Here is a 19,183-nt window from a genome sequence, read left to right on the forward strand (position 1 = left end):
GCATTATCACAAGTTGTTAAGGAGTTTTTCTCATCATAGTGATTGAATAAGTATAGTGAAAGGATAAAACCCTGGCACACACCTTTCCTGATTTTAAACCATTCACTCTCCCCTTGTTCTGTTTGAACAGCTGCCTCTTGGTCTATGCACAGGTTCCTCATGAGCACAATGGGATACCCATTCTTCACAATGTTATCCATAGTCTATCAAGATCCACACAGTCGAAAGCCTTTGCGTAGTCAATAAAGACAAGTAAACATTTTTTCTGGTATTCTCTGCTTTCAGCCAAGATCCATCTGACATCAGCAATGATATCCCTAGACTCACATCCAGTTTGAACCTCTGACAGTTCCCTGTTGCTGTACTGTTGCAAACATTTTTTAAATTATCATCAGTAAAATTTTACTTGCATGTGCTATTAATGATATTGTTTGATGATTTCCACATTCCACTGGGACACCTGTCTTTGGGATGGGCACAAATATGGATCTCTTCCCATTGGTTGGCCAGGTAGCTGTCTTCCTTCTTAACATAGACAAGTGAGCATCTCCAGTGCTGCATCCGTTTGTTGAAACATTTTGATTTGTATTCCATCAATTCCTGGAGCTTTGCTTTTCGCCAATGCCTTCAGCAAAGCTTGAACGTCTTCCTTAGTACCATGGGTTCTTGGTCATAAGTTGCCTCTTGAAATAGTTGTAAGTCAACCATTTCTTTTTGGTATAGTGACTCTGGGTATTCCTTTTATATTCTTTTGATGATTTCTGCATCATTCAAGATTTTGCCCATAAACTCCTTCAATATTGCAAGCCCAGGCTTGAATGTTCTTCAGTTCTTTCATCTTCAGAAATGTTCTTCCCTTTTGGTTCTCTAACTCCAGGTCTGTGCACATTTCATTATAATATTTGACTTTGTCTTCTCAAGCTGTCCTTTGAAATTTTTTGATCATTTCTTCTACTTCCTAATTTCTTCCATTCATTTTAGCTTCTCTATTCTCAAGAGCAAGTTTCAGAGTCCCTTCTGACATCCATTGTTGTCTTTTCTTTCTTTCTTGTCTTTTTAATGAACTTTTGTTTTCCTCCTGAATGAAGTTCTTGATGTCATCCCACAACTCTCCTGATCTTCAGTCATCAGTGTCTAATGCATCAAATCTGCTTTTGAGATGATCTCTAAATCCAGGTGGGATATGTTTAAGGTCATATTTTGGCTCTCATGGACTTGTCGGAATTTTCTTCAGCTTCAACTTGAATTTGCATATGAGCAATTGATGGTCTGTTTCACAGTCTGCCCCTGGCCTTGTTTTAGCTTATGACATGGAGGTTTTCCACCGTCTCTTTCCACAGATGTAATCAACTTGATTCCTGTGTATTCCATCTGGCAAGCTCCAAATGGATAGTCACCTTTTATGTTGTTTTAAAAGGGTATTTGCACTGAATTAGTCATTGGTTTTGCAAATTTTATCATGTGATCTTCAGCATACTTTCTATCACCAAGACCTTATTTTCCAACGACTGATCTTCCTTTTTATTTACAACGTTTGCGTTCATCACCAGTAGTCGCCGATGCACGTTGGTTGCATGTTAGATCATTTTCAGGCTAAAGTTGGTAGAATTAATCAATTTCATCATTACTGACATTAGTGGTTGTTGCATAAATGTAAAACAAATTTAAATAATAGTGATATTAACTGATCTTCATTGTAGATATATGGATATTATCAACAGCATTGTATTTCATGATAGCTCTTGCAATGTTCTTTTTGACGATGAACGTGATGCCATTTTTCTTGATTTTGTCATTCCTGGCCTAACAAATCATATGATTGTCAGATTCAAAATGGCCAATACCAGTTCATTTCAGATCACTAATGCCTAGACATTGATCTTTTTGTATCTCATTTTGTTTTTTGCAACTTTCAACTTTCCTGGATTCATACTTTATACATTCCATGTTATGATTATTAAAATGAATGTTTGCAGACGTTTTTCCTCATTTTGAGTTGTGCCCCATCAGCAAATGAAGGTCCCAAATCTTTGCTCCATTCACATTATTATGGTCAACTCTACTTTAAGGAGTCAGCTCTTCTCCACTTGTATTTTGAGTCTTTTCCAACCTGAGGGAGCTCATCTTCCAGCAAAAATCTGACAGTGTTCTGCTATTCATAATGTTTTCAGGGGCTAAACATTCAGAAGCAGTCTGCCTCTCCTTCTTCCTAGTCTGTCTTAGTCTGGAAGCTCCACTGAAACCTGTCCATCATGGGTCACCCTGCTGGTATTTAAAATCCATGGCATAGCTTCCAGCATCACAGCAGCATACAAGCCACCACAATATGACTAACTGACAGATAAGTGGTGGTGAGGGACAATAAGACAAGGATGTTGGAAGAAACTAGTTTGTTAATTAGTCAATGATTTACTGTGTAGGGAGTCCCTGAGTGGTGGGTTATCACACCCAGCATGGCTAAACAACAAGGCCTGATGTAGGAAAAAATTGTCCTGTAATGTGAAGGGTCTATTTCATGAGATTCACAGTCTATAAGAGTCTATTCAATCAGTTCCAGATAGTGTAGTTGCTGGAGAAGTGAGCTGGTTATGCTATATTTAGCCATCAAGAAATAGATTCTGAGAAGATATTATTTGAATGAAAGTGTCCAGCATTTGGGAGGAACAGCATTGTGTGCAAAGGCACTGAGGTGAGGAGGAAATTGTAGAGCTCCTGGACAATGAGAAGCCCTTTAAAGCTTAGTGAGTAAGAAGTGATCAAGAGGGTATAGATTGAGAAATGGCCAACAACCAATTCCCACAGGACCTTATAAGAAGGACACAATTATACAAGCATCCAAAGGAAGAGCACCACATGGTCAAAATATGGCAAATGCAAAGACTTCAAGGCAGGACTACTGATTGTGGATGGAGCACAGTGGAAAAGAAGTCAGAGGGGTGGGTAGGGGCCTCACAGGCCTTGGTAAGACCTTGGTTTCATTCCATCTTTACTGGGAAACTCAAGGAGGGCCTTGTGTGTGCCATGACCTGATTTTCTTTTTATAAAGATTCATTTTACTTATATTGTGGTGAAAGTATATAGACAACAAAAAGTTCACCATTTCAATAAGGTGCACATATATAGTTAAGTGATACATTCTTTAAGTTAGGCAACAATTCTTATGATCCCTTTCCAAATTATTCCACCGTCATTATCATTAACACAAATTTACTGCCCCATAAAGTTCTCATCTGATCTTTCAAGTTGATTTTGTCAATATGATTCCACATGGTGGTGGTGTACTGTGAATTCAGTTCTGAATCATGGTGACCCTGCATAGGGTTTCTGAGGCTGTAAATCTTTACAGGAGCAGAAAGTCTCATCTTTCTCCTGTGAAACAGCTGGTAGTTTCAAACTGCTGACCTTGAGATTAGCAACTCGACTCATAACCACTATGCTGCATAGATAAGTCTTTGAAAGACCACAGTGCACAAGACATACATCACTAATTGTTGTTGTTGTTAAGTGCTGCTGAGTTTGTTCCAACTCACAGTGACCCTGTATAGTGTTTCTGAGACTTTTAAAATCTTTTGGGGAGCAGAAAGCCTCATCTTTCTCCCATGGAATGACTGGTGGACTCAGACTGCTGACCTTGTGGTTCGTAGTCCATTGCTTATCTTATAGAATTAAACTATTGTTTGGTTCAAGAATACCTTCAGGGGAAAGATCTGGCTTAAGGATTAAAGATAATCTCATGGCAATAGTTTCAAGACTTAATGGTTCCAGAAATTCTGAATTCCCTTGAGAATTTGAAATTCTGTTCACATACCTACCCTTTTGACCTAGTTGCCTTTTTAGAAGACATTTTGGTCTGCTCTGGGCAGCACACACTGTGGGGGAACAAAGACAAGTGGATGCAATTCTCCGTTTTATTGGTCTCTCTTGCCCACTCCTGGATTCCTTCTCCATTCTTAGACATCATCTGCATGCCCCCCTGGCCATGCCTGGGTCCTGGGCTCCCACAGACACTAACCACAGCTGGGCACAGGAGTTCATCCTGCTGGGCTTTGCCCACGTGCCCACCCTGCGTCCACTACTGTCCACACTGTTCCTGGCCATGTTCACACTCACATTGCTGGGTAACGGTCTCATCGTGCTGTTGACCATGTGGGACCCTGCCCTGCGTGCACCCATGTACTTCTTCCTGCGCCAGCTGGCCCTGGTGGAGCTCTGCTTCTCCCTGGATATTGTGCCCCGGCTGCTGACCACCCTGCTGTGGCCTGGGCGCAGCATGTCATCTGTGAGCTGTGCGCTGCAGATGCTGCTGGTGCTCTCCTGTGTTACGTCCGAGTGCTTCCTCCTGACTGTCATGGCCTGGGACCGCTACGTGGCCATCTGCAGGCCCCTGCACTATGGCACCATCATGAGCCCACAGCTCTGCCACCTGCTGGCTGCCACCTGCTGGATGGCTGGAGTCCCTGTGTCTCTGGTCTTCACCATCTGGCTTTTTAGCTTCCCCTTCTGTGGGCCACGTGGCATTCGCCACTTCTTCTGTGACATTGCCCCTCTGCTGAGCCTGGTATGTGCAGATACGAGGGTCTTTGAGGCCAATGTGTTGGTGGCCACAGTGCTGGTCATCATGGTTCCATTTTGTCTGATCACCACATCCTACATTGGGGTGTTGGCCACCGTCCTTCGGATGCCATCAGCCATGGGGCGCCACAAAGCTCTGTCCACATGTGCCTCTCATCTCATCGTGGTGATTCTGTTTTACGGCACAACAGGGGTCATCCACTTACGACCCAAGGCCAGCTACTCCCCAGAAAGCAAGCAGGTGGTGTCCCTCTCCTACACTCTGGTCACTCCCATGCTCAACCCCCTCATCTATAGCCTACGGAACAAGGAAGTGAAGGCTGCCCTGGGCCGTGTGTGCTGCAGACAACAAGGGCCTGGGCCCCATGACTGACCTCTTCAAGACCATCTTTCAGAGGAGTTTCAGATGTCTGTGTTTTCCTTCTGGAGAGCCGTAATTCCTCCTCATTCAGTCTGTGTGGTCAAGATGGTACTGATTTCACCTTTGTGCTCAAGACAATGCTTATGGTCAGCTTCATCTGATCACAATTATTCAGTGGGGATGGACAAATAAACCTATTTTGGCCCAGTTAAAGCATATCAGTCAGCCATTTCCACAACATTCTGTGTAATAAATCATCCTAAAGTCTAGCAACAAAACACAACATTTATTTTCATGAGTATGAAACAGTTGAGAGTGAGCATTTCTATAATGGGCTTTATGGGTGATTCTTCTTATCTGAGATGAAAATATTCATGCAAGTAGCTGCTGTTATATGTTGAATTACGTTCCCCCAGAAGGCATGTTGAACCCCATTTATCTATGAATGTGACCTTGTTCGTGAAAAAAAGGGTCTTTGGATATTATTATCAGTTAAGTCATACTAGAGGAGGTATAGGTGGGTCTGATCCTAATACCTTCTGATTGATGCTTTATGAAAAAGGAGAAGAGGCACCAGAAGAGAGTCACATACAGGGACAAAACAGATGCCAAGGACCACCCAGGATTGCAGTCACTAGAAGCTAAGAGAGAGCTTGGGACCGTTCCTCCCTCAATCTCTAAGAAGGAATTGACTCAGTAGATATGTTGGCTTAGACTTCTAGCCTCCAGGGCTTTGAGAAAATAATTTCTGTTCTTTAAAGCTACCGATCTGGGAATATTTTGTTATGGCAACCTGGAGGAACGAAAACAGGTGTTGGCTGATATTGGCTGGGCTCAGACAGCCATGACTCTGATCCACATGTCTCTCATCCTTCTCCTGGGACCAAAGAGAGACCTTGGCCATGTTTTTCTCATTGTGATAGCTGAGAGATGAAAAAGCAAGTGAATTTTCAATGAATTGTCAAGGCTTTGAATATCTTATTACCACACTCACTACCATAACCATTGATCAATGCAAGTCTAAATCTAACATTGCAGTGCAGGGAAATAGACTCTGTGACTTTATGGGTGGAAGTATGGCTCTATGGCAAAAGTTATGGATAGAGGAGAAAGTGAGGGATTTGGAAATTTGATAGAATCTGCTCCTGAAAGGCGGAACTCAAGATTTTTGTTCAAACTTTTGTTTGTCCATGGACTTGTAGCCTACATGTAATTAATAATTGAGACAGCGGTAAGAAAATCAGAACCAAAAAAGGAAGACTGATGAAATTCTAATGATTGTTCCTGAATCCAGTCATACCTGGAGTCTGTTCCACACTTGGGAACTCCCTAATCTACTAGGGGTAACTCGTGGGCAGAAGATGAAGCTGTCTGCTTCTGTAAAAGATTTACAGTCTCGGGAAACCCGAAGCAGTAGTGTTGCTATGAGTCAGAATTTACTTGATGGCAGTGTGAAAAATGAATGAAGAGCATTAATTGAGCACCTCCTACGTTCCAATAAATTAACTTTTCTTTTAAACCAGTTTGGGTTGACTTTTATATCCTTTCCAGTGACCAGACACAATTGGTTTACACTTGACAATTATCCTAAAGGTTGACAGTTCCAACTCAACTGGTGGCAACACAGAAGAAAATCATAGAATTATCCTTCCTTAAATATTACATCCAAGAAAGCCTTTTGGATCAAGTCTATTCTTCAACACATGGGGTTGCCATATGTCAGAATCAACTCAAGAGTTTGACTGGTTTTCAGTGACCTGCTTTCATCTCTTATAATTAGTCCTGTGAAAAAGTTCATTTAATTCATCTCTCAAACTCATTAGGAATATTTTGAACGTTGATAAATTTATCAAAATAGATGTTTCTTCTAGTCAGTTTATTCTACCAGTGTAGGGATTCGCTTATTTTAGAAGACAGACCTGGATTTGAACTGTCACTTTTTTCTTTTTTGCATGAACTACAACTTGATTTAATTTTCCCAAGCCTCTGTTTTCTCACCTGTGAAGTGGGAATGGTAACTATATATACTTCATGGAACAGTTAACATCAAATTAGGGAATTGTGGTAGTACCAAGGACAGAGCTTGGAACATAGGATTCAATTAATGATCTTCATTCGTTTTCTAAGTTCACTCACTGCCATCAAGTAAATTCTGACTCATAGCAACCCTACTTACATAGGGTTTCCCAAGACTGTAAATCTTTTACAGAAGCAGACAGATTCATCTTCCTCCCATGAGTTACCCCCAATAGATTAGGGAGCAAACAAAAAAAAGTCTCTATTTTGAAGTGGGAGCTTGAATTTGGAGTTCGGTGATCTGGGATTCAGATCTGAAGCCACAACCTTCATGGTTTTACAAGTTACATCTCACCTCTCTGAGGCTCCATTTCAACCTCTGCGAAACAGGATGGGTCATGGGAATAGTCTTTGCTCCACCTACCACCTCAGATTTCTGTGAAGACATAATGGGAGAACTGGGTAAAGTACAGCCTTCACAGAGATAAAATAGATGGTGATGATGATGGGGACGGGGTGTGTTATGTGATTGTTACAGTGTCCTAACACTAGTGATATTTCCAACAAAGTGGTATTTGATTTAAATTTCAAAGAATGAATTGGATTTCATCCCAACAAGGGATAGTCTCTGGACAGAGGGTCTGTCTTGGAAAAATGTTCTTAGGAACTAATGTATGTTGTGTTTCTGGATGTTAAGATATTTGACTGGAAATTCTTCTGAACTTTTTTCTTTTCCTTTTCATAGAAAAAGGTTCAGAAGGATTTACACACAAATATCTTAGCATAGTCTACATAGGCAAAGGATCAAGGAACAATAAAAGTGGAGTGTGTAGGAAAATAAATCAGCAGCCTTCTATCATTATGACTTTATGTTTTCACAAATTGTAGTAAACAGATGTTACTTTATTTGTTGTTGTTGTCAGGTGCCATCGAGTTGGAACTGACTCATAGCGACCCCATGAACAGCAGAACAAAACAATGTCCGATCCTGGGCCAACCTCACTAAAGCTGCCACACTTGAGTCCATCAATAATGCCACCTGGCCAATCCATCTCATTAGGGGTCTTCCTCTTTTTCTCTGACCCTCCATCTTACCCAGCATGACATCTTTCTCCAGTGACTGTTCCCTCCTGACAACATGTCCAAAGTATGAGAGGTGAAGCTTAGCCACCTGGCCTCCAAGGAGCACTCTGGCTGCACTTCTTCCAAAACAGATCTATTGGTTCTTTTGGTAGTCCATGGCACTTTCAATATTCTCCTCCAACACCACAACTCAAAGGCATCAATTCTTCTACGATCTTCCTTATTCACTGTCCAGCTTTCACATCCATATGAGGCTATTGAAAATACCATGGCTTGGGTCAGGTGCACCTTAGTCCTCATGAGAAATTTAATAAAACATTTTTCAAGTACCCAAATGTGGAAATATCAGTGACCTTGGTTCTCAGTTCTCCCTAGAAAATATTAACAGATTACTTAGGTCTATTCTTCAATACAGAGTCACCAGGCATCATAACCAACTCAATAGCAAGCAGTGGGGGAATGTCTGTAGAATGTTATTGATTTCCTTTTGATTTAGCAAAAATGTTTTAAGTAAGAAAATGTGAAAATATCAACATACATTTCTAACATCTTCATAGGAAAAGTTGATATATTACTTGGGGCTTCATGATGTGTCTATAGCACTGTTTATTATTTCCCTTGAACCCACACACAAAAAAGAGGAAACTGTGTGTAATTTGACTTTGTCTTTTGTGTCAGTATACTGAATTCTTTAGAAATAGGGAGTAATTCTCTGTTGGAGGGAATAAGGAATACTAGAAGAGAAGACTTTGAGTATCATAGTAATGAGGTTGGGCTTTTACCGACAAGGTTTCAGAGAAAGTTTTAAGATAGTTCTCTCAAAACCCAGGACCATAATCTTTGCATGTGGATTATTTCTTGACTTGTATGTCATTTGAATAATCATAAGCAACTTCATGGAAACTCAGATCAAGTGTCTTCTCTCCTGGAAAGCGTTTTCAGACCCTCCACCCTGTACAAGGAGGTCCTCTACCTTGCTTCCAACCCCGTTAGTGCTTTTCACAATGTGTTATGCACATATGCTTTCATGTTGATGTGTTCCACCCATATATTTATCAACCACAGACAAAAGCTATTTCTCACTCATCTATATACCCCAGTTTTAATCAAGGGTCTTGCACTTGGAAGGAAATAAATCTATGCAAGTTTATCTGAGTCGAGAGTGGCTTGGAGGTAGATTTTTATCTCCTCCTCCTCTACTTAAGCCTCTTTACGGTATCAGTTTTTTAAAGTTTTCCACTTCATATCTTCTCCAAATCCTCAGAGACCAACAGATGTCTCTGAGGTCCAGTGAGACAGTTTAAGCTTGCTTCCCTTCCTCCTTCTCACTGTAAGAACAATCAACTCAACAGCTCAGCCACTGTGCAGAACTGTAAGGAGCTGTGAAGAGACGCCAAGAGTGAGGTGGGAACCTTGTTCAGAACCAAGGACAGTTCCCTCCAAGATGGCCTGAAAGACAATTCTTCCACTCATTGAAATCTCTACCTATGAGCAGAAGTTGAATGCACCTGGGCATGCAAATTGTCTCCAGGTGCAGCTCCAGAAAATTGCAATTTGTAGTTGTGCCTTTATACCACCAGGTGAGGAGAACAAATGCTGTTCTTTGGAGATGAAGAAAAGGAAAAACAGAAACAAACTTTTCTTTGTAGAGCATCCAAATGCCAAGAACAGACTCTCAACACTGTAGAGATAATTGATTGATTTAACCTTCTATGAACCTGATTAAATAATAGCTGTTGATTTTTGCTGTTGTGTGCCATCAGGTTGATTCTGACAACATAGTGACTATATGTGACAGAGTAGAACTGCCCCATAGGTTTCCTAGGCTACATTCTTTACAGGAGCCCATCACCAGGTCTGTATCCCACGGAACCACTTTTGGTTAGCATCCAAGAACTTAACTGTAGCATCATCAGGGTGCGTTACAAAGTAGTAATATCTCTCTATGGCACCCATGTGCCATACATGAGGTTTTGAAAGGTCAGACATCTTTCTGAAGACCATAATACTAGGTGGGGAGAGACAATATGTTTGATGACAGTCTGGTTTCCAAGCCCTTGCTTTTAACCACCGTTCTCAATTATCCCTCAGAGTTCTGACATGTAGTAGCCATACTATGAAGTTAATTAATTCTAATTATTCATACAGTACTGAATAGGCAAAGAAGGTTTAACTGTATAACAAAACTTCCATAGAGTCACACTTTTGAAAATTGAGTTTTCAAACTCCTTGAAATTACACCTCAGATTTATTTTTGCCCATATGTCCCATTGCTCTTAGCGCATTTATTTTCTTTGCACATAGCTCTTCTTTTATGGATGCTTAAAAGAATCTGTTTTCTCATAAGAGCAACACTGGCTTTCACTCACAACAATGAGTTTCAAGCCCAGTTCTGTATAAAATTCCTGAACCTGACCCTACAGCCACCAGATTCTACCACCTTTCTTTCCACAGAAGATAAATCATTTATTTCAGGTTGTGAGATTATTCCTGCTTTTGAGTAACATGCAACCAAAGTGTGAAGAGATTAAGTAGTCTTACGAATTTGATTATGTCTTTTGTGCCAATATAGTGAATACTTTAGAAAGGGAGTAATCAATCCTCTGTTAGGGTGAAAAATGAATACTGGAAGACCAGACTTTGAGTATCATAGAGCTAAAAATCTCAGACCAATTTCTCTTAGGATAGGAACCCATTCTTATTTATCACTAGTTCTCTTTTGTCCCCAAGACAGTTGATCACAAATAGTTCGCAAATAGTACATATATTTTTAAGATAGCATTTTCTTTGAATATTCTAATTCAAGGCTTCAAGTTTTTGCTGGCAAATGTTTTTCGGAAGTAGATTTCCAGGTCTTAACAACAACTACAAAAGCTTCAGAATGTTGATGGGACTTTGGGGTGGGGTACACATATGGGTTCTTCTCCAGATTATCGAGGGATATGTGGAGCATTCAAAGTCATCATCCTGGAAGAGTAACTCAGAACGGGATTCCCAAGGAGGTAAATATTTAGCAGATATGCATGGGAGGAGAATGAACATCAAAGGCAGAACCAGCAAGGGAGGAGAGCAGGCAGAGGAAGCTCAGTGTGGAAGGAAGGGGAGGAGAAAGAAGGCAGATGACTTCTGCAGAACAAAGGAATGAAATCTGGACTGGTGAAGGGCTGCTTTTTAAATACAGACCACTACTCCCAAGGTGAGCTAGTATGAGGAGCAAGTCTTCTTTGGACAAATGTAGTAATGGCTTCCCCCATACCTCTCTCTGCCAACATCTTTAGATCTCACAACAACTGTCCCCCACTCAAAGCCTGGCATCTGTGAGGGTTTAAAAGATACAATTAGTCACATATGCTGGTGGTATAAAACAGCTGGGAGAGGAAATTTTCTGGGTCTCCTCAGTTTTGATTCAAGTGGAGCACACGTAAGATAAGCTTACAGTCTACCTAACTTCTTGAGTTAGGAGGGTGTGGAGGGAGTACACTAAAAAATGGAGCCACCTCTGGTCTGCCATGCTGTCTGCTTCTTGTAAGTCACAAAATCCACTTTCCATGTGCTCATGTGTGTTCAGGATCTGATGGGAATGGTATAGTATTTATGGAGCAGGCAACGTTAGTTAAAGGTGTTCTTTTCCTAATGACCTCCAGGCGGTATAAAAAATTGGGTACAACCTGTGAGCACCACACAGATGAGGTGTGTTGTCTTACAACCAGAAACCAAGTCAATGAGGGCTCTTATTTGGGACTTCAGAGAACAATATTATCCAGGTATAAACATAACCCAAATTCATAAGAGGTAAATAAATGTTCAACACCAAGGACAAGTCCAAGATAGTCCTTATCTCCAGGCTAGTGAGGAGTTCTCACATAGCCACCAGCTATGCAGCTATAGTTTTTAATTGATCCTCACAAGAACCCTGTGAGGATTTGTGGCAGTCTCGCCACTGTACAACATTGGAAGCAGAGCTTTCAAAAAATGCAGGTAGTATCCCAAGTCACAGCACTGGGATAGAGTTTAGCTGGACCTGGGACTGAAGTCTAACCGTAAAGTGTATACAGAGGGAAGATGACTGGGTTAGATTCAGGAATTTTTATTGGCGTGCAAGTTCTACTTAATGGCTGTGACAACTTGGGTTGGTGGACTTATGTGTGTGGGCCTCAGTTTTCCTCCTAATTTGTGCAATAAATGCAACAATGAGCATACATCTGTATGTCCTAAGGACTGACTTTCTTATATCTTTCTGTGTTTGTCCAGAACCGTAACACCAAAATATTATTTCTATCTCTGTATCTGACTTCCTAGAAAACCCTGATTCTCGTAACTAAAATAAAAATGTTAGTAAGAGACACTTTCATGCCTACAGTTGCTTAGAGTTCCAGATTAACTAACTGAAGAGTCTCTCTCAAAGAATCTTTCACCTCTAACATTTGGTAACCTTTCTTACCAAAATTGGGCACACATTTTCTTTTTCCATTAATTTGCCTGAGTCAATATTTAGACATCTGAAGTGGAAACACTACTAGAACAAAAAGGAAAGGAAAGAAATCACCAGAAGATGGAAGGTAGAAGATGACATTTGGATTCAAGCAGATCCCAGTTTAGTGGTCATTGCTGTGAGGTCTTGAGTGAGTTGTTCATTTCTCTAAACTTGGTTTTCCACCTGCAAAATTAGATTAGTAATAGCATCCTTGTAGAGATTTTGTGAGAATTTAAAGATCTGAATATGAAAACAATTTAGCACAATGTCCGGCACATATCAAGAGCTTACTACGTGTGCTGTCAATTGATTATTGACTTACAGTGACCCCATGGGATAGATGGTCTAGGCTGTAATCTTTACAGGAACAGACTGCCATATCTTTCTTCTGCAGAGCCACGGGGCAGATTTGAACTTCCAATCTTTTGGTTAGGAGCCAAGTGCTTAGGCATTGCTTCACCGGAGCTCCTTCATTACGTGTTGTGGTTGTTGTTGTTAGGTGCTATTGAGTCTGTTCTGACTCATAGCAACGTTGTGGACAACAGAATGAAAGCCTGTCTGGTCCTGTGCCATTTTCACATTTGTTTCTATGATTGTGCTCATTATTTCAACTGTCTCGTTGAGGCTCTTCCTCTTTGGCACTGACCCTCTCTACTTTACCGATCGTGATGTCTTTCTCCAGGGACTGGTCCCTCTTGATAATGTGTCCAAAGTGTGTGTGACAAAGTCTTGTCATCCTCGCTTCTAAGGAACATTCTGAATGTTCTTTTTTCATTCTTGTTTCTTCTTCTGGCACTCCATGGTTCTTCAACATTCTTTACTCACACTATAAATCAAATGCGTTAATTCTTCCTCAGTCTTCCTTTTCATTGTCCAGCTTTCTCTTACAAGTGTGGCAACTGGCTTGGGTCTTCAAAAATGACATCTTGTTAACATTGTCCTCAAAATGACATCTTGTTAACATTTTTAAATGTTTGTCCTCAAAATGACATCTTGTTAACATTTTAAACAGCTCTTTTGCAGCAGATTTGCCCAATGTGCTACATTGTTCTGATAGTCTTTTTTTTAAGGGTCTTTGAGATGACTAAATAAAATGTGCTGTTTTATTCCGTTGTTTCAAGGATTCTTCAAAACAATGTCATGCAAAGTTATTGGCATGTTGTTTCTAAGTGCTGTTGAGTTGGTTCTGATTCACAGAGACCCTGTATAGGGTTTCCTAGGAGCAGCTGGTAGGTTTGAACTGCCAACCTTGTGGTTCACAGTCCAGTGCTGATCCTACAATGCCACAACAGGAGTCCAAAAAATTGTTACCGTGGTGGTGGTGGTGATTGTGTGCCATGGAGTCGGTTACAACTCATAGTTACCCTGTATAGGGTCTCCAAGGACCACCGACCTTGCAGTTCAAACCAACTTTTCAGTCCAATGTATTATCCTGCAGCGCCATGTCAGGACTCCTAAACTTGTTGTTAGGTGATGTCAAGTCATTTCCAACTCATAGCTATCCCATGTGACAGATTAGAACTGCCCCCATATGGTCTTCTAGTGTGCTGTGTGATTAATATTAAACTGCTAACTGAAAGATCAGAGGCTCAAACCCACAAGGCATTCCTCAAAACCCCCTATCCTATACACAGTCACTATGAGTAAGGACCAACTCAACAGCACTTAGCAACAACAACAACAGCAACAACCTTTACAGAAGTAGATTGTGAGATCTTTCTCCTGTGGAACAACTAGGTGAGTTTGAATTGTCAGACTTTTAGTAGTTGAGTGTTTAGTGAACTAACAGCAATAACAACACACTGATATTCAAGGTGACTCCTCCTCATAGACATCATACATAGCGTTTCCAAGGCTGTACTTCTTTACAGGAGCAGACTGCCTCATCTTCCTCCCAGCGAGCAACTGGTAGGTTTGAAGCAGCCCAATGCCTAACCCAGAGGGCCAACAGGGTTCCTTTATGAGGGTTGGTCCTTGGCTGTTTCTAAATCCTCATGCCTTTCTACTCTTGTCGCTCACTAAGACTCAGATTCAAAGACCATTGAATGGCCATTTCCTTGTCATCAATGGGCATTTTACACTTGCTATTCTCTCTGTCCACAGAGTTTTTTTCAGTTCTTTGCATTTCTAGACACTTCTCGAAGTGTTTGCCTTTGGGGATGGGAATTAAGAGACAGGGTGTCAGGGGTGATAGCAATCGCCACTTGAATGTATTTTGCCTGGCAATATGTTATCCTGTAAAGATAATGCATGAAATAGATGGCTTATTATTGATAAAAAGGGAAAGAGATAGAAAGCCCTACCTCACAGGAGAGGAAGGAAGGTGGGAAGGGAAGAAAGAAGGAAGGGAGGATTAGTCTTATTTTCTGTATGTACAGGTAGGAAAATTGAGAATCAAGGAGGAGAGATGATTCCTCAAGATAGCTTGCATAGCAAAGACATGGAGGTGGAAGCATTTAAATCCTGGTTGACTTACTTCAGAGCCTGTCAAAAGGGCATCATTATAGAACCAAGATTATGACCCAGACGCTCTTGGTGGTGCAAACAATTAACATATTTGACTACTAACTGAAAGTTTTACAGCATGAACACACTCAGAGGCACTCAGAAGAAAGACCTGGTGAAGTGCATCCCAAATGTCACCGCGTTGAGAACACTATGGAGCACAGTTCTTCTACAACACACATGGGGTTGGCTTGAGTTAGAACTGACTCAACGGCACTGGTTTAGCTTGGTGACTCTCCAACCAGAATGTCAACAGATTTTGTTTGTCTCTCTTTAGATGGAGAGGTCCCTGGAGTTGACCAACATGACCAGAGTCAAAGAGTTTATCCTGTTGGGTTTGTCCACAAGGACAGACATAAGGGATGCCCTGTTTGCTGTCTTCCTGACCCTCTACCTGCTGACGCTCCTGGAGAACACTGTCATCATCTACCTCATCTACAGTCACAGTGAGCTCCGCAAGCCCATGTACTTCTTCCTGGGCAACCTTAGCTGTCTGGAGATGTGCTATGTGTCAGTGACCATGCCCAGCCTGCTCATGGGGCTGTGGACTGGGCCCTACTATGTTTCATTCACAGCCTGCATGACCCAACTCTTCTTCTTTGTCTCTCTCATCTGTACTGAGTGCACCCTTCTGGCCTCCATGGCCTATGACCGCTATGTAGCCATCTGCCGCCCACTCCACTACCCACTGCTCATGCGGCCCCAAGTCTGCCTAAGCTTGGCCTTGTCCTCATGGCTTGGTGGTCTTCTGGTCTCTGCAGTCAAGACCACATGCATTGCCAGCCTCTCCTACTGTGGTCCCAATGTCCTTAACCAGTTCTTCTGCGATGTCTCCCCTCTTCTTAACCTGTCCTGCACCCACGTGGCCCTGACAGAACTGGTGGACTTCATCTCTGCCATTGTCATCTTCTGTGGGACACTGCTAGTAGCCTTGGCCTCATACTCAGCCATTGGAGTGGCCGTGTTCCGTATGCCATCAGCTGCAGTCCGCCGTAAAGCTTTCTCCACCTGTGCCTCCCACCTGGTCGTGGTGGGCATCTTCTACTCAGCTGCCCTCTTCATCTACTGCCGTCCCAGTCGTATCAAGTCCATGGATCTCAACAAGGTGTTGTCAGTCATCTATACGGTGGTCACGCCCATATGCAACCCAATCATCTACTGCCTGCGGAACAAGGAGGTTCATGAAGTGCTGAGAAAGACAATCCACCTCCCTTGATCCTGGTCTTGGAAAGCTGGATCTCTCAGTTCCTGATGAAAAGTCTTTGTAGACCCTCAAACACCATGATAACCTTGAATCAAATGAGAAACTGGAGAAAGAAATTTGTTACCTAGTATATAACGAAAGAGTCCTGGCAGCACAAATGGAAAAGCACTTGACTATTATTAGAGAGGCAGGTCATTCGGGTCCACTCAGAGATGCCTTGTAAGACAGACTTGGTGATCTACTCCTGAAACATCCTATGGAGCACAGTTCTACTCTTTGTATATGATGTCACCACGAGTCATAATGAACTCAACGTCAACTCACAACAACTACATACGATGAGCTCATACACATCAGTAACTGTTTGAATGACCTAAGAGAATTGTTATCAAATTCATGAGACAGCAAACCATAAGAGTAGAATTGTGAATGGTTGTTAATCCATATATTGAAATTTATTAATAAAACAAGAAACATGACTCTAACAACCACAGCATTTATATTCCTAGAAGACTTACAAATAGTTACCAAATGTGCCCATAAGCTCCCATAAACACAGATGCATGCACAAATATGCTCATTGCATAATTGTAATGGAGGGAGAGAAATAACCTAAAAATCCATTAATAATGGATGTGTTAAATATATCACATTTATACCAAGATAAAAAAATTATACTGAAGTAAGAGTCCTGTTGTGGTGCTGTGGGATAATATGCTAGATTGCCAGTTCGGTTTGAACTACAAGGCCAGCAGTTCAAACTCACCAGCTGCTCCTTGGAAATCCCAGACAGGGTTACTATGAATTGGAACTGACTTGACAACACTTAACAACAACACTGAGATAAACATTGTTGTTGTTGTTGTTGTCAGGTGCCATCGAGTCAGAACCAACTCATAGCGACCCCATGCACAGCAGAACGAAACAATGTCCGATCCTGGGCCAACCTCACTACCGCTGCCACACTTGAGTCCATCAATGATGCCACCTGGCCAATCTATCTCGTTAGAGGTCTTCCTCTAGATAACATAGAGCTATCAAATAAAAAGAAATAGATTGGTAGTTTTTATCTAGAAATATGGCCATGAAATAAAGAAAATACACGTTAAAGACAATATGGAATGCTTTTGGTTTGTGTTAAAACTTAATTTGTATATCATTTCAAACTTACAGAAAAGTTTTCAGAGCAGATTGAATTCCTGTTTACCCTTTACCTGAGTCAAACACATTATTTATACTCTTCTCTATTTGCTTTATCATTCTCTCTCTCTCTCTCTGTATGCACATGTATACATATGTGTCATGTTCTACATGTGTGAACTACATTTATGCATATGTATCATATATTATTCTAAGTGTGTACATATACATGTGTGTCATATATTATTCTGTATATGTGTATGTGTGTACATATATACATACCATCATATATTATTCTATGTGTGTACATATATACGTTGTATAGTATATGATTCTATATATGTGCGTACATATATGCATAACATATTTTCTATGTCTGTACATATATGTATATTTATGTATCATTGATATTTTATATGTGTACATATATACATTGTATCATGTTATTATATATTTGTGTACATATGTGTGTATTATATATTATTCTATTGTGTGTGCATCCATATACACATATGTATCATATATTATTCTATATGTATGTATTTGTATGCATGTATATACATATCATCATATTATTCTATATATGTGTGTATATCTATACATATGAATCATATATTGTTCTACATGTGTGTGCAGTCATATATACATGTGTAGCATATATTATCCTATGTGTGTGCATATATACATATGTATCATATATTATTATATGTACCATATATACATTATATATTATTATTATATGCACCATATATACTTTATATATATAATTCTATGTGTACCACATATACATATGTATCATATATTATTCTATATGTGTGTGCATATCTACAAATCCTATTATTCTATATATGTGTGTGTACACATATACATATGCATTATATATTATTCTATATGTGTGTGCATGCATATATACATATGTATCATCTATTATTCTATAAGAGGGTAGTGTTAGTTCAGTGTTAGAATTTTCAACTTCACGTGGAAGCCCTGGTTTCAATTCCCAGTCAATACAGCTGGAGTTTGGCAACCACTGTCTGTCGGGAGAGGTTTGTGTGTAGCTATGATGGTGAGCAGGTTTCAGTGGAGCTTCCAAAATTAGAAGGGATAGGAAGGAAGATGTGGCAATCTGCTTCTGAAAATTGGTTGATGAGAAGAATCCTGTGGATCACAACAATCTGATCACAGCCAGGCACAGAGTTTGTGCAACGTCCCATTCTGTTAGTGAGGGGTTGCCATGAGTCAGAGATCAGTGTGGCAGTAGCTAATAACAACCACCATCTGGGTACCAGATGGATTCATTTCTTCTAATGTGATGTCTCAGGGGAAAGATGTGGAAAATATGAGTGTGTGTGTGTATGTGTGTGTGTATGTGTGTGTGTTATACACATATGTGGCTGTTGTTTGCCTTTGAGTCAGTTCTGACTCAGTGACCCTAGGCTGCAAATCTTGACAGAAGCAGAAAGCCTAATCTTTCTCCCGCAGAGCCACTAGTGGATTCAAACAGCTGACCTTACAGTTATCAGTGCAATGTGTAATCCACACACAACCAGGACTCCGTATACACGTATATGTTTCTGTAATTATATATATGTTTGTGTGTATACATATATGCAAACATATGGAAATATCTATCATCCATCTATCTAATCATATTAAAGCATGACTTACTTTTCACTAATTTCAATTCTATTCCATAAGGTATAATCTAGTAGTCCCCCTTTCAATTTCTATAATTCCTCTCAAGCCATTGTTGTTGTTGTTGTTAAGTGCCAATGAGTCTGTTCCGACCCATAACAACCCTGTATAGGGTTTCCGAGGAGTGACTGGT

At 40.7% G+C, this 19,183-nt stretch overlaps 2 protein-coding genes across 2 annotated transcripts; both read left to right on the top strand.

Annotated features, from left to right (window-relative positions):
• Positions 1–3,979: 3,979 nt before the first annotated feature.
• LOC102838104 (olfactory receptor 10A7-like) lies at positions 3,980–4,945 on the top strand. Its single transcript, XM_006868269.1, has one exon. It carries the CDS (start codon positions 3,980–3,982, stop codon positions 4,943–4,945), a length of 966 nt encoding a protein of 321 aa, XP_006868331.1.
• A 10,343-nt stretch (positions 4,946–15,288) lies between these two features.
• LOC102838479 (olfactory receptor 5-like) lies at positions 15,289–16,227 on the top strand. Its single transcript, XM_006868270.1, has one exon. The coding sequence runs from the start codon at positions 15,289–15,291 to the stop codon at positions 16,225–16,227; it is 939 nt and encodes a 312-aa protein (XP_006868332.1).
• Positions 16,228–19,183: the final 2,956 nt, after the last annotated feature.

This window comes from Chrysochloris asiatica, unplaced genomic scaffold (genome assembly GCF_000296735.1).
Source record: "Chrysochloris asiatica unplaced genomic scaffold, ChrAsi1.0 scaffold00116, whole genome shotgun sequence".
Lineage (NCBI taxonomy): Eukaryota > Metazoa > Chordata > Mammalia > Afrosoricida > Chrysochloridae > Chrysochloris > Chrysochloris asiatica.

Bases quoted from the DNA above. Each gene is read 5' to 3' on its own strand.
- LOC102838104 (XM_006868269.1), top strand. From the start codon at position 3,980: ATGCCTGGGTCCTGGGCTCCCACAGACACTAACCACAGCTGGGCACAG.
- LOC102838479 (XM_006868270.1), top strand. From the start codon at position 15,289: ATGGAGAGGTCCCTGGAGTTGACCAACATGACCAGAGTCAAAGAGTTT.